This window comes from Endocarpon pusillum, assembly GCF_000464535.1.
Source record: "Endocarpon pusillum Z07020 unplaced genomic scaffold C720987, whole genome shotgun sequence".
Taxonomy (NCBI): domain Eukaryota; kingdom Fungi; phylum Ascomycota; class Eurotiomycetes; order Verrucariales; family Verrucariaceae; genus Endocarpon; species Endocarpon pusillum.
The window spans coordinates 414,692-437,421 of NW_006913582.1; the positions used below are offsets into that span (position 1 = coordinate 414,692).

A 22,730-nucleotide genomic window follows, 5' to 3' on the forward strand; every position below is an offset into this window, starting at 1 on the left:
CCGCCGCGCCTCCACCGCGTCCATGATATCCACGTCATCCCTCGCATCGCGTCCTCCCTCAACCCAGCCCCTCGATATCGACAACACCAACGCCTACAATACCGCAAAGGGCTACATCACCTCCAACAACACCAGCGGATCGGCCAATACCAGCAACCCCGGCAGCAGTCCCGGCGGGCTCAGCGGCGGCTTCCCGCACGGCGGCGTCATCATCAATGCGCCAGATAAGCGCGGGGATGGACGCGGCCAGCGGAGGAAGAGCAAGGCTCCCGACTTCAAGATGACGGTGCACAAGGCCGGCAAGGAGGGGCCCAAGGTCCAGGCTCGCGCGGTCAGAGGCGGCACGGTGCTGAAGTTTACCTAATCTAGAGTGCTGGGAATGGCAAGAGTTTGGTGGGGAGTAGTTAGCTGTGGCGAACAGAAAGGCTACTGCGTTACTTACTTGCTTACTTCCTTCCAGCCGAGTATGGCGCTTGAGAGTGACCTAGGTAGGCATGGGGCAACACCGGAGTGAGAGAGCGGATAAACTGCGCCTTGCTTGGGGTCCTGGCGCTGCCCGATTCTTGTGTCAGACAGGCATGGCATGACTAGCATGCATAGCATAGTAGAGCAGAGCAGAGCATAGTAGGTTGGCGTTTTATTGCATAGCGTTGTTATTACACAGAGAAATAGTAAATGCTCCATGATTTTTGCTTGCTTCACACCGGTTCTGAGTAGGTAGGTTGAAATCGATTTCTCATCATGTACGATTGATTGATTGATTGCGTGTGGAGGGGGGGAGGAGGAGGAGGACATCCAGACCAGGATTCCACGTACTAGTTAGAGCAGAGAGAGCGATGTTCCTGTCCTTGTAGCCGTGTGGTGCTGTAGTTGCAGGAGCTGCAGGCGTGACGGACGCCCCGGGCCAGAGGCTTTATTTCTCTCAGAAGGTTCTTCTTCTTCTTCTTCTTCTTCTTCTTCTTCTTCTTCTTCTTCTTCTTCTTCTTCTTCTTCTTCTTCTTCTTCTTCTTCTTCTTCTTCTTCTTCTTCTTCTTCTTCTTCTTCTTCTTCTTCTTCTTCTTCTTCTTCTTCTTCTTCTTCTTCTTCTTCTTCTTCTTCTTCTTCTTCTTCTTCTTCTTCTTCTTCTTCTTCTTCTTCTTCTTCTTCTTCTTCTTCTTCTTCTTCTTCTTCTTCTTCTTCTTCTTCTTCTTCTTCTTCTTCTTCTTCTTCTTCTTCTTCTTCTTCTTCTTCTTCTTCTTCTTCTTCTTCTTCTTCTTCTTCTTCTTCTTCTTCTTCTTCTTCTTCTTCTTCTTCTTCTTCTTCTTCTTCTTCTTCTTCTTCTTCTTCTTCTTCTTCTTCTTCTTCTTCTTCTTCTTCTTCTTCTTCTTCTTCTTCTTCTTCTTCTTCTTCTTCTTACTCTAGTCTACGCACAGCCACCCCCCGTTTCTTCCACACCCACTCCCTCCTCCTCCACTCCCTCCTCCACCTCCTGCTCCGCCCCTCTCCTCTTCTCCTCCTCCAGCTCCTGAATCCTCGCTTCCAACCGCTGGATGTACTCCGCTGCCCCCCTGAACACGATATGGTTCCCTGTTCCCCGCGGCCTTGAGCCCCTTCCACTCCCGGTCAGCTGGCGGCGCGCTCGGCGGGGCGCGTGATGTGGGTCTGGCGGCGGGCGCGGGCGGATTGGGTGGTTGCGGTTGTAGATGCGGATGCGGATGCGGTTGTGGTAGGGTGGGGATGGGGTGTGGTGTTTGACGTGGTGTTTGCAGTTGTGGATGTGGTTGTGGTAGGGTGGGGATGCGGTGTGGTATTTGACGTGGGGTTTGCAGTTGCTGTGATGGAGTTGGAGTTGGTTGGAGTGCTTGTTGTGAGCGTTGAGGTGGTATTGCGGTGGGTGGGGTTAGGGATGGCGTTCTGCGCCCTGAGGGAGTGGTTGGAGTTTGGAGGCGGCAGACCACTGGCCGTGATGTTGACGAAGGCGTTCTGTGTGACATCGTTAGGGAGGAGTTGGAAAAAGACGCTGAGGCTTGATGGTTCATGGATTGTTTCGTACTGACCTGGTTACTGGAGAACGGTAGAGGCGTATATGGAACTGTACCTTGCTCAGACTGGGATGGCAGGACGATTGGAGGCTGAATTTTAGCAACCATGTCGAGACTATCGATGAATTCTGAGTGCAATTGGCTCAAGGTTGGATATACAAAAGCACGGTTTCCAAAGTTGGACTCCATGATGCCGATTGATGATGAATTCCACAGGCTGGATGATGTATACCGGATGTGTGTGGTTTTTTCTTTCGCTCTCTTACCGGTGCAGTGGTGCTGAAGTCGAGTCCTGCGGTGAGTGATAATATACAGAAGACTTGATTTGGAGACCGCACAATGAATTTATTGCGCTGACCTCTGGGTGCGGTGTTCAGGGAACACACGACCCTCAAAAGCCGCATCATACCGCACGAATTCCATGTCCGACACTGCCTGTGTCAAACAATTCAACAAGTCCTGCACCAAGGCACTCTTCCAATACCCAGTCGAAATTCAGCCCATAGAGCTGCTTCCATTTCTTCGTCCTTCCAGCTAGGACGCCGGCATATTCGCCCCGGACCTTTTTGGCATTAGACACTTTGTTGTCAGAATCTACAGCACCATCCCATCGTTCCCGCAGGATATACAAAGGAGCTTCCTTGTATTTCGACTTCCCAAGCAAGTGGAGGAGATGTGCCCGCGCATCATTGATCAGACGGAGATACACACCTGTATTCGGAAGAGACAGTGTGAGCTCCGAACCTGATCCGGTTGCGACTAGATCACAGCTGTCGGACCTTGCACTTCCAATACCTCCCAAGCTTTCAAAAGCAGCCTCACCACCAGCTGCCTCTACGGAACCAGATGCCTGTCGAGCAATAGTTGCAGGTGCAAGACGGTTTCCAGCAGTTGTGGCCACACTGGACTTTCTAGATATGCCAGACGAAACGAGAAAGCCGGCATTTCTTAATGCTGTAATCTCACCCGCAGACAAGGATTTGACAGATATCGTTGAAGAACGGGGTTGTTGATGAAGAAGCTCAATGAGTTTACCTAGAATATGTCAAGGTTCGAAACCCACAGAGGAGCATTACCCACCTAAAGTGGATGGTTCCAACCGACTATCACGTATCTTTGCTTCCAGATCCTCGGTGTGAACGAGAAATTCACCAAGGCCAGACACTTCATTACCTCGGCCAGATACAGAAAGTTTGCGAATGTTGCCTGCTGCAATCAAATTGGCAACCTCTCGCTCTGTTCGGGTTGAAGCTGCGAGCAGGGCATGGACATGTGCAAGTGATACTATCAAGGGCAAACTCCTGCGGAAGTTGAGGACCTCGGCAATGCGAGTGCTGTTCATTCCAGCACGTTCCGGGACATCACTGAACATACTTCCATGACTATGTTTGATGGCTTGAAGGACGTTGCTGACAGGAGACATGCCAGCAAGTGAGATGACTTGGCCCGTATCGCCGAGCTTCTCACTTTCGTCATCGCCTGCTATATGAATTTCATTCCCCACAGACTTTCTCCGCTGAACAGGTTTCCTCCTTGGAAGGGTGGAAAATGGAGAAGAAGACGACCTCTTCACTGATGGTGTCGTGGAACCAGGCTTACGAATGCGCGAGGAGTGAGCAGCATTCAGGTAGAGCGGCATGCTTGAATCGATGTCTCTGGAGTACTGGAGTACGGAAGTACAGAGTAGTCCCTACTGATAGGCTTGAGCTTGGGTTTGTACGCGTTTTCTGGTTAGTAACACTCCATAATCCCCTCTTCCTGTTGACACTACTAGTAGTGAGTTGAATGGTGGCAACTGTAATAATAATTATCCGGGCCTTACTTTGCTCTAACTGGGTTTAGATATATTGCCGAGCATAGCGCGCGCTTCTGGGGGAAGCCGCAGTCACGGCGGTTTTGATACACCCAGCCTCGAGCCTCGGCCTTTGTTTCAGATTCTCATACTCCATAACCATTCTCCATCCCTTCCGAGTGCTTACATGAGTGATGCTTATCACCAAGGTATGAAAGCACAGTATCGCTCAGCAGAAGGTTGCAAATCAACACGCGATATGTACAAGGAGAACACATTACTGTTATGGACGGAACAGCATACAAAGTAGAGTTATTCTCAACCTACCACCAGCTCAAACCGCACAATGTGCTGTAAAGATCGAGCTCTCAGCATCACATCTCAGAAGGAAGTTCCTAGCCAGCAGTGGACGGGGAAAATCGACTCACTACAGCACTTACTGATTGACCTGCAGCTTGCATCATAATTCTATTGGAGGGAGGAATCATCAATTGTTGGACCAACAGACCGCGGCCCTCGGAGGACCTATTAAATAGCTTATATCCGACATCAATCATTGTGCATTCTGACCTCATTTCGAGTGGTAAGCGTGAGTTGTTGCCCAATCGACCCCCTCCCCTTCCCCCTAAGGTGTTTAGATCCATTGTCGATTGAGGTGTGCAGCGCGGTGATCATCCCTCTGTCTTTGGGTTTTGCCGTCAATCACTTGCTGTTTAGCTAATTACGATCACAACCGTGAAAATCAGCAACCTTCCTACTAAGTCCAGGAGACGACATCAACGAGGATACATGATTTTTGCACACCTGGTCTACAAGTACGCATAGACACAATAGATAGGATCTACCTGCATTATATTTGTTCTTTCCTTATTGCCACCTAGTACGTGCTCGAAACCCCTACTGAACAGTTAGAGCCTCTAGAAGACAGGGCTGGTGACACCGGAGACCCTTTTCTAGTACAAACTCACGGGCTCCTTACAGCCTGCTAGGCGAAGTAGATCTCTACATCTTTGCGGGATTTTCCGGACCTACCGCTCATGATTGTTGGTAGAGGAGACAATTTGTCTCGCAACAAACCATTCTTGGGTGCTTACCAAGTACGGCCCATTTTACTACAATAGTATGCATACTACGTACATAACCGACTACAGGGCCCTCTATTCAGTCAATTCACACTGCCTTTGAAAATGCTACGAGATTACCCGCGTAGTCTCGCAAGTCCAAGCTACTTCTAGATCTACGGAGTAACTGCTAACGGTTTACAATTCAATGCTTTGAATGAGCTGTTGGTTGTCATTTCGGAACCGTCTTCTCAACTCATCCCTGATATTTCTTCCACCGGGCAGAAGTACCTGGCTACAGAATGGAGGCAGTAAGGGTACAAATCGAAGTGGTGGTACGAAGTCGTGCATCAAAAGTCTTTAGTATGCGCTCACTAGGATAATTAAAAGCTAGCTTTTCTTGTACTAGGGTTCTGCTAGTATGCGGTCCTGCTGTAAGGATGGTCAGAGGGGTGGGTGGCTGAAGCTTGGCTGACATAGGCGTATACGTAGTAGACCACGTTAAATCATCTAAAGAGGCCCCTAGGTGTCTCTAGGATAAGGGGGTGATAGCAGGTATCTCTAAGGCTCTACCCCTATAGCGCATTTTCTATGTAGTACGCGCCGTTAAAGCTTACGTACTACGTAGTACGTAGTAGATCGAGTGTGCTAGTGACGCTCTAAATTTAGCGTATATTGAAGACTTTTAAGGCACGACTTCGTAGGGTTCTCATCTACTACTAGTTAGTACGTATGTGCATCTTCCTTTTCTCAACCACCACGGCTGCTTTGAAGCATGGCTGACTAGGAAAACTCAGAATCATGGCAACTTTCAGCCAACATGACGAATTCTTCTTCGCTTTCGACCAAGAATTTTGGCATAGCCTGACCTTATTCTGGTCTTGCTACCATGCACTTCTCGGCCAAATTGGCTGTGGACACATCCCATTGACGCGAGTTAAACCTTACTATCACACCATATTGACCTTGCTCTCAGACGTGATCAACTGGACGGAAGTAGAAGCTGTGTAAACCACTAAGCGACTTACCCTGACCTAAAACTGCCATATCCGCATTATCTTGCAGGAAGTTTCGCATAGCAAATAGTGCATATCAAGTCACACGGAGCCAGTCTATGGAGTTCGGAGTCTCGTCAGCGTGGGGGCAAAAGAATCCTAAACGTATCATCAATGCCGCATTTCGAACTCGTTGAGTTGTGCAGAGGGCAGACAAGGATGCTCAGGCAGATCCAACGTAGTGCAGCATATACTACTCGGCGAAACCCAACATCTCATAGCAAAAGGCCTCAGCGGAAAAATCTTGCTGTCTAGCTTCAAAGCGAATATTTCACAAATCAGCGATGTGACGTCCGGGTTGACTTTTAGTTTGGCCGGGGTGGGAAACAACAAGCGAAGGCCAGTGCCCGTTAGTACTTAATGGGGAGGCGAAACATGCGATTTGTGGATGGATCATGGAAAAGTGACTTCCGACATAGTGAATCGCTTATGTGAGTTGCGATGAAGGTTACACCGCACTAATCCCAAAAATTCACAGATGATTGGACAGGAATGCTGGAAAGCCACACTTTTTGTACGGTTCCGACATCACCCGTACAATATGGTCTGATGGGTGGGTTGATTTGCAACCTAATCCGGTGAACCATTCTACTATTGAATATCACGATAAGGAGAAGGAAGGAATACTGCTCTAGTACTTGCGTATGAACAGGACAGGTTGAAGATTCTTTTGGTCCGGAAAAGAAAAAATGCATGGAATGCCATTCGTCAATGCAACACGCTGCCCTAATAGCAAGCGGAGATTTTTGACTTGTTAGGGGGGGAGGCATTCAAACGCGGCTGGTGGGTGGCTGCCTCTAGGATCCGCCCCACACATGCGACTTTGACAAGCCCTCCCAATCAATGACCAGAACTGGTTAGTAACATACAGTCATCTACTCCGTATATTCGTAATAGCTTTTGGTGTTTCATGTGCTTAACTGAATAACAACACCAACTCCTTGAAGGCTAAGCTTCTAACGAGTATCATGCCACGCCACCATCGGGATGATGGACAGACTACAGATTCTGGTAGGTCGCCTGATAGGACACACAGACATGCCGGTCCCGTAACTTCAAGTAAGGATGATGGAGAATCATGGAAGCCCACAGCACCACGGTAACTAGACATCAGACATACCTGGAAAATGGGTATCAGGTAGAAGGCAAAGATTGAGTCGAATGGGAATCCAGGTTTTCTACTCGCTAATCCACACAAAAGTAGAGCCTGAAGCAGAGCCTAAAGCAGAGCCTAAAGCTAACAGGTGCGTAATCTGGCAGCTTAACGGGCTGGTCTGAGGATGCGCTACTGAACAAGCGTTGTCGATCATGGGAGGTCGAGGGGCGAGTCGAGGGCGGCTGTCGGCGGTGTTCCTGGTCTGAACCCAGTACTCGGGTAGTCTCCCAAGCGTTCTTCCCGCAATGGCCATGCATTTGTTGGATTTTTCCATGATCCATGATCTTCCTGCCTCGTTTTTTTCTCTCTTCACATTGTGGCTAAGTACGGAGACGTCGTGCCGAACACATGCAGCAATCGAAGATCCCAAACATACATAGTAACATGTTAGCATTAATAATTAACAATGCTTGGGCGTTCAGTATGCGAGCTATGCGCGCTCGGTCCTCTCTTCCGCCCCTTCGCGTTCTATAGCTGTGACGTATTGCCCATCTCGACCTACCCCCTGGCTGCCTTCCACAATAAATTGTTCACCAAGCCTGCTCACCACCTTCCACAATTCATTCAAGGCCTGTAACCACCTCTTGATCCAAGATCTTCGTTGCTTCGTCGCTTGATCGCTTGATCTCTTGATCGCTTCATCCATATTCGACTCCCATTCGACTCCCATTCGACTGCGCCATCAAAGTGGGTGTTGTGCCGGGCACATTCTCATATGAACTTGTCGTCAGCTCCACCAAAGTTCCTACATCGGAAGAGTCGCATCTCGCCCTTCTTCTTTGGGTCCTACACTCAGACTGCTCAACACTACCACACTCTCCCAGAGACAGCTTCTCCAACCATCCAACATGACGACCCTCATTGTCTCGTTGTGAGTGATACCTTGCAACTACAACCCTGCCAAACTGACATAACTCTGCCAAGGTTTCACCCGTACACGGTCAACTTCGATGTCCCCAAGGAAGAAATAGACGTGCCAATACGCCCACTCAGTCGACCTGCTCCCATCCCCAATGCCAAAAGCCAGGAAATCAGTCTCCTCAATAAATCCTATGGGCAGGTCACCCCTCCATTGACCCCCTCTACCACGGAGCAAGACGAGCTCTTTCTCCGGGATATCAGCTGCAGCCGTGAAAGCGTACCTACCTTGAACAGTTTCAAGGCCACGACGCCCTTCGAGTCGCACTCCCCTGGGTGGGGCATGGGTCTGAACTGGAATCAACCAACATCCCGTGCTAAATCTCCTCCACCTGTATCTATCCTTCAACACAGTAGGCACAGAGGGCAAAGTACAAGTCACATGAGAAAAGCCATGCAAAAACAAAGAGCGCGAGAGCAGCTGTCAGGAGTGAGCCGTGACCGACAATTCTCCCATGCTGGTTGGACTGTTGAAAGAGCAGATCTGGGAAACGCTGGTCTGTCCAATGCTGTTAAGGCTGTCTCCAACGAAGGCTTTCTCAAGGAAAAATTGTGGGTAGGCACGTTGGGTATGCCAACTGATGCGCTTGAAGATCATGTCAAATCTGGCATTGCTGAAAAGTTGGAGGATGATTTCGAAACGCTCAACGTCTTTGTGGATGACAAGGACTTTGACGGTCACTATTCCCATTATTGCAAGACGATGCTCTGGCCCGTTTTCCACTATCAGATCCCTGACGGTCCAAAGAGCAAGGCGTACGAAGAACATTCTTGGAAGTACTACGTCAAAGTCAACCAAGCCTTTGCCGATAGCATTGCCAAGAACTACAAACGTGGTGACACCGTCTGGATCCATGATTATCACCTGCTCTTGGTGCCGTCTATGCTTCGCAAGCTCCGGCCCGAGGCCAAGATTGGTTTCTTTCTGCATATCTCCTTCCCTTCGTCTGAGGTTTTTCGATGTCTGGCCACCCGCAAAGAACTTCTCGAGGGCGTTCTTGGGGCAAATCTCATCGGCTTTCAAACGGATGAATACTGTCACCATTTCCTTCAGACTTGCAGTCGACTGCTTGGTGTCGAGGCATCGAAGCATGGTGTTCAGCTGGAGAATCGTTTCGTCAATGTGGACACTTTCCCCATCGGCATTGATCCGCAAGCCCTGGAAGAGTCTCGGGAGGATCCGGAAGTGGCCGACTGGATCAGCATCATCACCGAGAAGTACCAAGACAAGAAAATCATAGTGGCGCGAGACAAGCTCGATCATATTCGTGGTGTGAGACCCAAACTTCTGGCGTATGAACTGTTCCTCAAACAGTATCCGCAATGGAAAGAGAAGGTGGTCTTCATTCAAGTGGCGACGTCCAACACCGAACAAGGAGAACTTGACGCCGCTGTCGCCGATGTGGTCACGCGAATCAACAGCCATCCGTCTTCTGTTGCCGATGTGCTTCTCGTTTTCCTCAAGCAGGATATTCCATACCATCAATACCTCGCACTTCTCACGGCTGCGGATTGTCTCATGGTCACCAGCCTCCGTGAGGGTATGAATCTGACCAGCCATGAATATGTATATTGCCAAGATGGGAAGCAGGGAAGCAGCAAACATGGTCCTCTGGTCCTCAGCGAGTTCACCGGGAGTGCATCAATCTTTGACGGTAACAAGTCGATATTAGTCAATCCTTGGGATCGTCGAGCATGCGCGGCTGCTATCAACCAGGCTTTGGAAATGAGCGACAGCGAAAAGAAGCGGAGATGGCACGAACTCCATAGCGCCGTCATGCACTATACGGGCAGTTCATGGTTCAAAACCTTCATCAATCAACTTGACCACGTCTATGGAGAGCAATCCAGACAAGATGGTGCCTCAATACCCCGTCTGTCATACGATGTCCTCAAACAGAAATATGACAATGCGCAACGCCGTTTGTTCATCCTGGACTACGAAGGTACCCTTGCCTCGTGGGGTTCACCATCCAGCATCGTTCAGTCAACGCCTCGAAGAGCATTGGGGGTTCTTAATGACTTACTCGATGATCCTCGAAACATCGTCTATGTCATGAGTGGCTGTATGCCGGAGGAAATGGAGCGTCTGTTCCGACAAGTGCCCGGATTAGGTCTGATTGCTGAAAACGGGTGTTATGTGTTGCAGGCATTCAGTGGCTCTGACTTCCAAGACTCGACATGGACCAGTCTGATCGATGAAGAGAAGGTCAATGCCTGGAAGGAGGGCATGAGAAACATTCTACAATACTATCAAGAACGGATCGAGGGTAGTCATATTGAAGAACGCCACTGTTCCTTCATCCTTGACTTCAAGAATGCGGCCGATGCGCCCGGGGCCAAACAAAAGGTTGACGAATGTGCTGATCACATCAATGGCCTCTGTCAAGATCAACACGTTCACGCCTTGAGTCCGGATGGACATCTTACCGTGGAGCATGACCGCATCAACAAGGCTTCGGCTGCAGCGATAATCGTGAACAATCTGCGACGCATGCAAGAAGGCAAAGGAACTGTCGCTGGATTCCCCGACTTCCTTTTTGTTGCCGGCGATTCAAGAGAAGACGAACATGTTTTCCGGTGGGCCAACAGATTGGGTAACAAAAAGGTCGTCAAAGACGTTATCACTGTCTCTCTTGGTCATGGTAAGAATACTGAGGCTACTGCGACACTGACGGGTGTGACAGGGGTGCTTTCGGTCCTTCAGAGACTTGCTGCTGGCAGGTAGAAAGCGTTGTATAGTGGAAGTGATGTTCTCTGGGGACTTGGGCTTGTGTTTGTGTTTCTCTTCTTGTAATATTTCTATTGAGAGCAGGAAGGTGGTTGTGCCTCTGAAGGAGGCTTGACGATAGGAAGCCTCTGTGTTGACAGCGTCGTACATTATTATGCGCAAGCGTTCAACAGATCATGAGATACGGTATCCATACTTTCCTATCTGCTATGCTACGTGGGCCTTGCAAGCAGGTTGTCACACGTCCAATGTTTGACGCAGACACCGCTGATGTGGCAGCTCCCTCTCTACATTGTTTCCCTGGCTGACAGTACGGAGTCGTGCCCCAAAAGTAGTTGAATTACGCGAAGAGACAGCTTACCGAGATAAAGAGATAAATCTGTCTTGCCACTTATTCTTGTGGTGTCATTTCAAGTTGCCTCAGTTGTAAGCCGTGCTATGTGGCTTGGACGATGACTAAGTCAATGTGAGACCATGACTGCTTAGTCAACAACTAGCTCATTTCGAGCTTGGCGTGTGTGGCGCAGCGCACTAAGCCTGTCTGGGGGGACCGAAGCAACTAACTACATTGATTTAATAATCCACGTCAGCTTAGTCGACTTACTACGTAGTATCGATCGAGGAATTTGAAGCTCCCAAGACGATCCGCTAATAACCTTGACATGCGTGGGAAAATCCAGAATGCTATTCTCCCGCGCCGAACAGACCTTCAGGTGAAACAAGACCCTCGTGGAAATGCAGGGAACTGAGATCCATGGTGGAACTGGTTTGATATAAAACTGATCTGCGTCTGCTACTTTCGGGGTCCTTTATTTATCGTCTAGGCCTTTCGTTCTACTAGGCCCTTGAATCTTTTCATAAAGAAATCTCTTCCTATCCCCCCACTCCCCCTACCCGCTTCACCTTTTTCAAATGAACGTCTCCGGCAAAAAACCGCGACCAGGGGCACACGTGTTGATGAACTTTGTTCGCTGCAGGACCATCGAGATAACATTTTTTCTCTTATAACCACACTCATCATCACTCTTCAATCCGTATCCCAAACCCACGTTGGCTCTGCAAATCATGTGCATGCAATAAGGTAAAAATAAAATAAAAAATGTGACTCATTCGATTTTCCTGAGTGCCCAGCAGGCAGCATTGAGTTCGAAGTGCAGCAATGTGTCGGTCGAAATATTATGTATGATTGGTCGAAACCGCAGCCTGAAGCCTCGTCTTGCAACTCACCTCCACTGCTCAGGTAGCTTTTCTGATGCCTTTTTCCTTCTTCTTCTTCTTCTTCTTCTTCTTCCCCTTTTGGGGCTCTTCCACTTCCACTTCAGCCCCCGGTTCAATCTATCGCGTCAATTTTGTAATTGCCCAGTCGCGGAGAGGATCCTACTGTCGGACTGGCTCGCAAAGTATAGTGGTATGTCTCTCCTTTCACAATTTTCTAAGTTTTGGTTCTGTCAGGGTTCAGCCATGCAGGGAATGATGTTCAACACTGAGGGGGCGGTCCAGTGGATCTAACTCGGCTGAATCTCACTCATTGGATTCTGCTGCCATTGAGGAGAAGGGTGCAGAAATGGCCATCAGTGCTCGATTCTTCGCCGGCTCCTGGCCTCCCTAACCAGTCGACACGAATAGGGCTGGATGGAGTATGGTGGAGCCCTTGGTTATTGGCGCTGCGCGCTGAGCTTCCCAATAACATCAACGGATCCCCCAGTCATAGCAAATAGGATGAGAGGGATAGACAACCTCCCAACCATCTCACATCTTCAGTCATCCCCGAGTCTCTCTTTCTCTCCCCTCCCTATCTCCTCTTCGAACAAACTCCAACAGAGTGTGGGTAGGACGTATCTGTGGCTGAGTCGGGTGCCGGTGGATTGTTGGGTCGATGAGCTGGATTTGAGACCTGCTGCGGAGAAGTTCACGCCGCATGTTGGTCGGATGTCGTGGTTATGGAGGACGCTCATTAGTATATGTATATATATATATCCATCCATTTGGTGTTAGGTAGGTACAATCCCATATCTACAACCAGACACATCTCCTGATATTACCCCACCACCCATCCCCTCACCCTATCTAGCGCATCCATCCTTAAGCTTCATATCCTACTCGTCCTCCCCGCCAGATTCCTCTCCGTGCCCATCATCAAGGCGACATGCGAACTGATCGCCACCACCTCCGCCTCGGCATCCAGCACCAAGACCTGCAGATCCATCCTTCCATTCCGAATCACCGTGGCGCTGACACGCACGAACAACCACTCCACCCCGTCTGGTTCGGGTAGAGCTTTCTTGACCTCCAGGTTCAGGGAGAGGGTCGGGTACCAGAAGCGTGCTCTCGGCCGCCGCCGCGTTCCCACCTTACCCTTAATCTGAAGGGAAGGAGCATCAGCCGCGTCGGCTTCATCTAGGAGGAACAACTCCGCCACGATCGGCGGGAACATGTCCACGACGAAACCCAGGGAGTCGTTCGTCCAGCTTCCCGGGCGTCCTTCCGGGTGGAAGCGCACCCATTGGTCGAGGTGGTTCTTCGCTGTGCCGGCGCTGCTTCTGGGCTGGATCTCTGGGCGCGGGAGATAGATTCGGATGTGCTGGGCGGCTTTGCGGAAGGCGGGGATCGCGCTCGGCGGGTACAGGATCCAGTTTTCGTCGCCGGAATTGGATTCGAGGGCGGAGAAATTGCTGGGTCGTGATGGAGGGGTGGGGTGCAGGGTGAAGGAGGTAGGGAGGGTGAGGCCGCGCTCGGTGTGGAGATTGGACATAATTATGTATCCCTCTACATTATCTCGGAGGGCATGATTCGGCCCGTTGGGTTGGGAGAGCGTAATGTGGAGATTGCTGACGCGCGAGCCGAGTTTGAGATCTCGGACCGTGAATGTTGCGGGTGTGCTGTCCGTGTTGGTGGAGGCAGAGGTGCGCCGCAGAAATTCGAGGTGTAGGTTTATCGGGTGTGATTGGTTGCGGGAGGGGTGGTTCAGGGTCATGTGTTTACGCGCGACGACGAGGAAGATGGAGGTGGTGTAACCGCCATGGGGCACGGAGCCGATGTTCCAGGAATCTTCGATGATGGTGGAATAGGTGTGCGTAGTGAGAGGCTGGATGGGCGCAATGTCGGAGAAGGTCAGGGCCATCCTGGTGATGGAAGGAAAGGAGAGCTCGTTGCCAGGCTACACGGACAAGGAATCAAGCGCGGCTTGTTGCGGTGTACCTTTGCAAGGGCGAGTCAGTCATCAATCCTGGCCAGTAAGCCTGGATCGTTGTTGATGCTCCATGATAGAAGTTGATTACCCTCAGTAACCATTGTGTGGGCCTTTACGTACTAGCCAAGTTCCGCAACGCCCATCTTTATCCTCTCATTCGGCAAAGAGCAAAGACCTCCTTGATGTGTGAGCAAGGAGCGGAGAGGTGGTAATCGCCCTTCAATGGTAGATCTTGTCTATCCTTAATGGGTTGTTACAACCACAGAGAGATGACGGACTTAGTAACTTACTACGTACCACGTGTAATACCCTGAACTTCCTTAGGCTGACTTGGCCGTAGATTTAGTCCACGAAGCTTACTACGGTAGGAGGCAGAAGTAGCGATAGCTCGGCGCTAGTAACAGCTAGTTCAGATACAGCGCCACATTAATGTCTAGAAGCTTCTTAGACAATTACTCATACTTATTGGCTATCACAGAACTTCTTAACTATTTAGGGCATAGCGATCTCGTTTGCAGGCCGTCTCCGGGTAAAGATACTAGTGCCGAGCTATGGCTACTTCTGCCTCCTACCGTAGTAAACACGCCTTACCAACTTAGCAGGAAAAAGACTGAATTGGTGGCCGTCTTGGCTCCTGCATATCTGTCACAAGAAATGGGACTATCTAGGCGCAAGAGTCGCCCTAGAACAGCCCAATCATTATGACGCTTTTGATTTTGCCCAGACGGCCACCAATTCAGTCTACTCCTTATGGGCCTCGGGCAAGTTGTGTTCCGCTGTGCCGCAAGGCCTGGGGCAAGAATCTTTAGATGTTCCGTACCTATTAGTCAACCCTTTTCCCCTTCGAAAGTCTAATGTACTTTGACTGAAAGATCTAGAATCTACATAACACAGTCTGCCAGTCATTTAGGGCCATGCTGGGCTTGAATACCAAGTCTCAAACAGACCTGGCGACCATTGCCGCCTAATGGTGTGTCTGGGGAAAATGCTGTAGTAGTAACAACCGGATTGGATACCCAAGTACCCAAGTTCCCAAGTTCCCAAGAGGCAGTCCTCCTAGAAACATTTGCAAGACATTGCAGCAGTCCCTTGTGCACGAGGGAGCGCTTCTCATGCTCATTCTTGGGCTCTGTTGCTCTCACTCCTCCTTCCATGTTTCCCACGCCATGTGAATGACCGTGTATTACAAGAGAAAGGTAAATTGGCATGGAGCTTAGGTATCAGGTAGTGTGTAGGCGAGTCGCATCTCACAAGGATTGACTGCTATCCTTCTGACTTCCTGCTCCTCTTCTGACCTTCGTTCTGGTTTTCGTGGTGTGACACAAGAATGAACAGTGCATTATGACACATGTCCCAATCAGTATTACCTGTCCACCTGACAACAGCAATATGTTAGCGCTATTACCCGAGTATAGATGCAAACTTGATGGAACTCATTTCAGCTCTTGTAGAACAAATCACAGGCCAGCTCTCCATACTCTTCCAACAGACCCCTAAGATCGGGGTCTCGCTTAAGAATTTTGGCTTCGCAAACCGCATAATGCACAATCAATTTCCTCAAATCGTCGTCGTTGGATTGAGCTCTGTCAGTGTTCGTGTACGTGAATTCTAGAATCTCGAGAATATCCCCAGTATCACGCTTTGTGAGAGCCAGGTTTTGCTGACAGCCGTGAAGATGGCGAAGAGCGAGGATACGTAGGTTGTGTATAAGATACTTCTGGGCAAAAACATACATCTTCGCGTGATAGAGGAGCGACGCGGTTGGTGTGTGGGATATAGATGGGTCGCTGTTCAGAGCTGGTTGTTCGTTCGTGCGAACAGAATCGTCAAATGTGAGTAGTTTGAAGTCGTCCCAAAGGTGCTCAGTATTTGATTTTTTTTGGCCCTTTTTGGCCTTTTTGTTATGGCCCCAACCACCCCAGGTGTCCTCAATTGGGACGTCAAACGCAGGCTCAGGCGCAGGCTCAGGCTCTGCCGCCATGGGTTCCTCTTCCGCAGCTGCTTTTTCTGGTACCACGTCCTCCTCACTTGGTGCGTCATTGTTGCTTTGAACTTCTGGCTTAGGGTCCTTCATCCGTGAACGATAGTCACCCGTGTAGGCAAATTCGCAGAAGCCTACAAATGTAGACTCCTCTACGTCCTCTAAATTAGCGCGGCCCTCTCTTGCTTCTTCCATGTGCTCATTGTTCATCATTGCATGTAATGGATCCGAAAGATCCTTCGCAAGGCACTTGGGAACAGTGAGACATGTGCGATCTTTCCCAACAAAAAATCGGAAGGTTGGAGAACGAAGGACTCTGAAAGGATGTATCAGCATATCAGCTCCTCATTATTCCTAGTTGCAACATTGTTCATATATACTCAAATACTCACCTGTCAAAGTCCAGCATCTTGCTTTGAGATGGCCAACACAAGCAGATGCCGGAAGAGAGTGCTGGATGTAAAAAAGCAGGTGGAGAGGGACTTGGACCTTACTCTCCAAACTCATAACGTGTCTCGCATGTCTATCATGCTCTAGACATGACCGACAACAGCAAACAAAGAGGCCTTGGAATCCACTAACTTAGCAGCAACGTTGATGGGATACCCGAATCTGTCGCAATGCACCAGCCACTTCATCAGCAAAACGGAGACGAGTGGTCCGTGCCGCCTTGAAGCTCATCCCGAGACTCCGGCCACGGACAGTCAGTGAGGGGTACATCAATTAAGTGTGTTCGAAACCCACAAGCGCTGTCTTTTTGGCGGAGTGGTTAATGTATCCCTTTTCTCGGACCAGTCAAATGTGTACACGTCCTCCATGCTTGCGCGGAAAATCCTACAGACTGGTACGATCATCGGCAACTCACAATTGGGTCCTTGACTGCATACGTGTCTGAGTTCATTGCCATATACGGAGTACTGTAGGCGGAGTCAGTTGGCAACTATTAGTAATTTTCGAAAAGAACAAGAACCTAAGGGACGAGGCCTGGGGAGAGAATTCATGTCGCTGCTCACACGTTTTATTTTAAGTGGAAGAGCGCAGCACGGATTCTGTTCCCCAGGCTTTTAGGCCGCCAGTGCTGTTACGGAACCCCCTCACTATTATCGTACTAAGGGGGGGCTGAAGTCATGTTAGCTCAGCGCTAGTATCTTTACTTGTAAACTATCTCTGTACAGAACAGCTATGCTCAAAAGAAGTCAGATGTGATGAATTGACTTATCAGAATGGATGCACACAAAACAAGCTTTGAAGTGACGAATCATAACAATATATTTTCGTGATGATAACTACCACATAGTAGCTGCTCTTAGCACCAGACTAATATTTCTTCAGGCCCCCCGTAGTAAAAGCAAAGTTGGCCACATCCCGACGTATCGCTCGTTAGCCTCGCTACTGCAACACTTCAACCCTTGCAGTCCTGTAAAATCCAACCTAGCTTAGCAGAGACCGGAGCAAACTTCTGAGAGGTTGGTCACTGCTCACTACCTGTAGGTCTTGCCATTACGCTTTCCCCAATCCTCCAGCCCTTCCTTGAAAGCCTTCAGCAAACGACCATGAGTGGCATCTCCCTCGTAAGAAATCTTCATCCTCCAATCCAGCCAGCCCTCTGCCCTTGCTCCACTAGGAGCCTCCAGGAGGCCCGCCGCCACGTCGATGACTTGTGGCCGGCTATCGCTCCAATAGAAGATTGTAGCGCCACAGCGACCACAGTGATATCGCGTCACGTTTTCGGAGCTTTTGAAGGATTTCAACGTAGAACAGTTGAATTGATAGCGCTCGCCGCTTGCATTCGCCAGCCTGGGAGTAGGAACATATGCCCATTGTACGAGTTCCAGGCCAGAGGTAAGACGACAGCTGTTACAGGCGCAGTTGCTTGCGAGGTATCGATTCTTGCTTCGAACCCACCATTCCTTTGGATCCAACGGTTTGTCTGAGTGAGGAATTCAGCAGACAAGATCTTCAGCAGCAACCAGCCTGACTTACCGGCTTCCTCAGGCTCCCGCGGCCGCTTGATCAGGAAGTCCACTCCACCACACTTACAATGGGCACGCAAAGTGTCCTGAGCGAGATCCTGGGCGAGATCTTGACCCTCAGAGCCATTCCAACCTGACGCCAAGACTTTACTCGTTTCTTCTTCCGCTTCCCATTTGGGAAGTGGTCTACCTTCGAAACTGGCAAGCCAATCGCTGAAGCCACCGTCAATCGTGTCTCCAACGAAGATGTGAGAGGTGATATCCAATATCGAGTCTGGGTTCTCCAGGAGACCTGGCACCACAGCCACGTAGTCCGTGGGATGATGGGTATGCCAAAACATGTGTGCTCCACACGTAGAGCAGAAGTAGGTGTCGCAATTCTTGGAAAAGGCGTACTTCGTGAGCGTATTGCTATCGGGAACAGGACTCGGCCAGTCGACAGCCGTGTACTGTAAGAGTCCGCTACCGTGACGGCAACTGTTACAGTGACAGAAATGTCTTCGAAGCGGGAGGGATGAGTTGGAAGTGGAAGCGGAGTACTCATTTGCACCGCAAAAGCAGCGTGTCTTGATGATTGTGCTGTCTGCCATTGTATGAGGCGTGGGGCTCTGCTTGTGACACTGCCTCTCAACTTTTAGCTTTCTACCGGAAGAGCGGGACTACTGGGTGAGTGCACGTGGTTCTCGAGATGTCCTAGGTTGAGGGATGTGGAAGATGAATCACCTATGGATATATTCTTTCGCAGACGCAGTTGAAAATGGTCACAGGGCGCAAGTTATCAATTACTGACTAAGCCATTGCTAAACTCCCCAATTGGTCAGATCGTCCAGGCAGAGAGCAGAAGCGTCATGCAGGGCGGCTGCTGCCTGGGGACCGAAGATCAACAGACCGAGAGAGCCTTGGAAGGATAGCCTTGGAAGGATAGCCTTGGAAGGATAGCCTTGGAAGGATAGCTACTTAGCTAGCGTCTTCATAACTATCATACACTTGTATATAGCTCTAGTATCTGTAATTAACCTGCCTTAATATGTCTGGTCCAGCGAGGGTAAGAACGGGTATGTGCTATGCATGCATGCATGTCTGCCTTTCTGGCTGTGCGCCACGCTTTTTGTTCACAAATAAACGAGAGAAATGCGTAATGTACATAGTTCGTCAGACATCGAAACAGCTTTCTCACCACCCCCGGATGGATCTCGTCTCAAATGCTGTGGTGAAGGTCATGGTAATCCTTTCTGCGAAGAAAAATTCAATTTTTGCGTTCGTTTTGTTCTCAAGTGGATCGTCCAAAGGAGGTTTCGAAGCTGAAATGCATTGATAAGCTATAATATGATGAACGAACGCTAAGATTAAAGCGCCCCAGAACGCCCTGGCTGATTGCTGGATGGGTATTTGTAATAGTGACGGACAAGAAGAACATCGAACAACTAGTAGGTGCTCGGTAACGAAAGCAACCATGGTCAACTTTTGACACAACCTGTGGTGGCCGTTTTGAACGCCGCGAGAAATGTCTATCAACGATGGTCAGATCCAGGGCATTAGCCAGCAATGCCATGTACGTCGAGGAGGAATCTATTAACGAGGGTAGCATGAAGTGCACCTGGCAGTAGAGTCTGAAGCGCCGAGAAAGGATCCAGTAACGAATGTCGGACGGGTGGCAGTGGTCAGGAAGCCTTCACCATTAGACAAGGCCCTTATCCAGGTCTTTGTCAACGAGAGTTGGGCTGACTCGCAGCGGCCAGCTGGTCCTTGAGTGACGCAACCTCACTCTGCAGACCATTAACTCGGTCCTCAAGACTCTTCACATAGGCCCATAGCCTGTCCTCTCGTGGGCTAAAGATGGCGGCCGAGTTCTCCCCGCTGCCCCTTGCAGATTGTCCATGGCTGGACAGACTATTGCTCTGCGAGGACAAACCTCCTCCACTCATGTGGGTAGGTGGCCCGGTTGGGCCAGTAGGCGGATGGGCCGGTCCTTGACTCGGCAGAGTATAACGCGCATCTGGAGGATTGAGCCCAGAGGGGTGGGGTGGTGGCAGTTGACTTGTGGTAGACAAGGGAGCAGCCATCGAGGCAGGCGGTGGGCTTCTTCGGCTGGAACCTCGGCCATAGGATTGCTGTTGGAATTGTGAAGTCATGCTGGGAGACCTGTTACGATACAGGCCTCCTTCGGTATGGGTGCCATGCGGAGCACCAGGTGATAGTGGTTTTGGACTTTCTGTCATAGAGCCTGGAGGAAAGATAGAACCGCCTGAACCAGCAGGGTGCAAATTCGAAGAGCTGCCGGGTGCAGGTGGGTAGCTATGTGTACCGCCTTGAGACAGCTTCGACGCGGAAGACCCCGAGCCACTCGGTCCGCTGGGAGGAGGAGGAGGAAATAATGCAGCGGCAATACCGCCAGGAGGGCGACCTTGAATTGGTGGATAGGTGCTTGGCTGCCGGGGTTGAAAACTCCCCTGTTCCGCCGCTTGTCCTCTCACATTCATTGCTGGACCTTGGCGGCGGATACTTGGCACACTCTGTCTTCCTCCTGAGGCTTCCTCCTCTTCCATAGCTTCAGGCTCACCATAGAGGCCTTCCATGGACTCTTCGTTTCCGCCCTCATAGTCATCGTCGCCGCCAAAACTACCTGTGCTGCCCCTACGACCAGCACAGCCGCCGGGACCTTTGTTGTGCCGGGCCAAAGCATCTCCACGGGCAAATTTACGACCACATTTCGGGCAGATGTGAGGCCTTTCACCAGTGTGAAGTTTGGTGTGGCGCTTGAGATCATGCAAGCGACGGAAGCAGGATTGACAGGTCTGACAGATGTAAGGCTTTTCTTGGCTATGGGTTAAAAGGTGACTTTTGAGGTTATGGTGTCGTGTAAACTCGGTCGCACAATAAGGACAACGATGCTTTTTGTTAGACGAGGTTCGCTCTGAATTCCGTGACTCTGAGCCCGGCAAGCTCATGCCCCGATTAGAGTGCACTTGAGCCTGCAGCATGGGTCCAGGGTAAGAGAAAGACTTTGGACCCTCGTCAGCAGAGGACGGGCGTTGAGAGGCCTTCTCTGGTGATGCCTCGGCCTCTTGGCTTGCAGCATCGATGGACCGCGGACTGTCTACAGTTGCCGTCTCCAGACCGGACAAGGCAACATTGCTCTCGAGAGTGCCAATGCTTGATAGACTTACGGGACTGGTTTGTGCAGGACTATCCGAATGTGTGTCGTTTGGCTTCTCTTGGATGTGTTGAGCCACCATGTTGAGGGGTTCACTTATGGTTTTAGCAGGCTCGAGTGGCGTGTCCTGAACAGCACTTGTCGCTCCATTATCGATTCCCATCAAGACACTCAGGGCCTCCTTGGCTGGGTTAGGACTAGTCTTTGTGGAAGGAATCTGTGATTTCTCCGCTCGGCGCTTGTCCTGTAGAGCTGCTGCTGCAGTCATGGGAGGTGGATTCGGCCGGGGCCGCTTCCCAGGTCTAGGTGAAGGATCATTTGAAGACCTCCCCTGGCTGGGTGACCGCTTTGGCGGATTCGATGGTTTGACAAAGGTGGCAGACGAGGACCTTGCGCCGGGTGCTGGTGACACCTTTGAAGTGTCCGTGGGAGATTCAGAGGGTTCAGATGAGGAACCGGCCATTAAACGACCAAGTCTAGCTTTCAAGGATGGCAATTGAAAGTCTCTAGGGAATATGGGTCGAAAAGAAGGAGCAGCTGGAGCAACTAGATACGTGGACATCTTAGCTGAATGGGTATTGTTTCTCTGTACTGACCACAAATGCTAAGAAGGGCACTGTTCAGGTTGCAGGCTATGTAAATAGAGAAGGAAAGAAGAGGAAAAGAGAGTGTAAGAATCGAAGCAAAACAACTGCTAGGACCGAGCGGTGCAGCAGTGGGAGGGTACAGCATCAGAGCATATTTTGGGAGGGTAAGGCCCACCTTTGTGAGCGAGATTGTGGCGCAGGCTTCAAGCTGAGCCGCTGTGTCAACAACCACTGTACAGCCGCTGCACAGCAGAGAAAACCCCTTCAAATCAGCCTTAGAGTTGTCGCTTCACCTTCCTGACAGCAGGCTACTCGAGAATTGCATGCGCTTGTTCCCAGAAAGACCAATGCTGATGTTGTAACAGCAAAGTTGTGCCCGACCCCTGGGCGTAGGGGTCCAAAATTCTATATCATTTACTCCAAACTGCGCGCTTTCTTGTAATTGTCATGGATCGTCTCGGAATTTTGACAAGAGGCTTCGAAGAGTTTCGATGCCAGGAGGAGCGAGTTTGTGCGCGGCGGGGTGTTGGGGCGCCTACGGTCTGCTCGTGAACGTTGCGAAAGGAAGGGTGCGATGGCTGACTTTGATGGCAATGCGGGTCAGTTCACCACGCGTGACGCTCTTGGGACTCGTGGGATAGAGAAAGGAACGTGAAAGTAAGGTAGGTAAGGTACGAGTACTGCTCAATGACTGTTAGCTTTGGTTAGGGAAAGTAATGATGGCTGGCTCAGCGAAATGCAAGGGAGTGGAGGTGTCTACTACCATACTATCCTAGAGCAGGAGGCGGAAGGTGGCCCAAAATGACGTCCCCGACGCCCCAGCACTAAGCCCCCCGGGATCCCTACGAGAGTTTAAAGAGGACTGAGGGTCAGGATTTAGTGTGGCGCAGGTCTCGCTAAGAGCTGGCCTAGTTGTTTAGCGAAGCATGGGTCATAAATACGTTACCCACTATTTTATCATCAACAAATAGATGAATTTGTACTGTGCAAACAGCTATCATCGAACCAATGAGCAAAGATGAATTATGTATTTGTCCCGTGTCTGCTGCTCGAAGACAGGGTGATCCAGCTTCTGCCTCTTCAGGACATAGCAAAGCTGCAATGCAACCGG

At 50.2% G+C, this 22,730-nt stretch overlaps 7 protein-coding genes across 7 annotated transcripts; 2 read left to right on the plus strand and 5 right to left on the minus strand.

Annotated features, from left to right (window-relative positions):
• Positions 1 to 22: 22 nt before the first annotated feature.
• On the plus strand, positions 23 to 364 carry EPUS_01313 (uncharacterized protein; the record flags this gene model as incomplete). Its single annotated transcript, XM_007788606.1, has 1 exon — positions 23 to 364. The coding sequence occupies one exon, from the start codon at positions 23 to 25 to the stop codon at positions 362 to 364; it is 342 nt and encodes a 113-aa protein (XP_007786796.1).
• A 451-nt stretch (positions 365 to 815) lies between these two features.
• EPUS_01314 (uncharacterized protein) lies at positions 816 to 2,210 on the minus strand (the record flags this gene model as incomplete). Its single annotated transcript, XM_007788607.1, has 2 exons — positions 816 to 1,397; positions 1,524 to 2,210. The coding sequence occupies 2 exons, from the start codon at positions 2,208 to 2,210 to the stop codon at positions 816 to 818; spliced, it is 1,269 nt and encodes a 422-aa protein (XP_007786797.1).
• A 214-nt stretch (positions 2,211 to 2,424) lies between these two features.
• EPUS_01315 (uncharacterized protein) lies at positions 2,425 to 3,660 on the minus strand (the record flags this gene model as incomplete). The annotated part of the gene is made up of 2 exons (XM_007788608.1): positions 2,425 to 3,056; positions 3,102 to 3,660. The coding sequence occupies 2 exons, from the start codon at positions 3,658 to 3,660 to the stop codon at positions 2,425 to 2,427; spliced, it is 1,191 nt and encodes a 396-aa protein (XP_007786798.1).
• Positions 3,661 to 7,933: 4,273 nt separating this feature from the next.
• EPUS_01316 (uncharacterized protein) lies at positions 7,934 to 10,731 on the plus strand (the record flags this gene model as incomplete). Its single annotated transcript, XM_007788609.1, has 3 exons — positions 7,934 to 7,956; positions 8,010 to 10,648; positions 10,691 to 10,731. 3 exons carry the CDS (start codon positions 7,934 to 7,936, stop codon positions 10,729 to 10,731), a joined length of 2,703 nt encoding a protein of 900 aa, XP_007786799.1.
• Positions 10,732 to 12,823: 2,092 nt separating this feature from the next.
• EPUS_01317 (uncharacterized protein) lies at positions 12,824 to 13,855 on the minus strand (the record flags this gene model as incomplete). Its single annotated transcript, XM_007788610.1, has 1 exon — positions 12,824 to 13,855. The coding sequence occupies one exon, from the start codon at positions 13,853 to 13,855 to the stop codon at positions 12,824 to 12,826; it is 1,032 nt and encodes a 343-aa protein (XP_007786800.1).
• Positions 13,856 to 15,362: 1,507 nt separating this feature from the next.
• On the minus strand, positions 15,363 to 18,468 carry EPUS_01318 (uncharacterized protein; the record flags this gene model as incomplete). Its single annotated transcript, XM_007788611.1, has 3 exons — positions 15,363 to 16,221; positions 17,391 to 17,835; positions 17,889 to 18,468. The coding sequence occupies 3 exons, from the start codon at positions 18,466 to 18,468 to the stop codon at positions 15,363 to 15,365; spliced, it is 1,884 nt and encodes a 627-aa protein (XP_007786801.1).
• A 1,116-nt stretch (positions 18,469 to 19,584) lies between these two features.
• Positions 19,585 to 21,495, minus strand: EPUS_01319 (uncharacterized protein; the record flags this gene model as incomplete). The annotated part of the gene is made up of 1 exon (XM_007788612.1): positions 19,585 to 21,495. The coding sequence occupies one exon, from the start codon at positions 21,493 to 21,495 to the stop codon at positions 19,585 to 19,587; it is 1,911 nt and encodes a 636-aa protein (XP_007786802.1).
• Between the last annotated feature and the right edge of the window lie 1,235 nt (positions 21,496 to 22,730).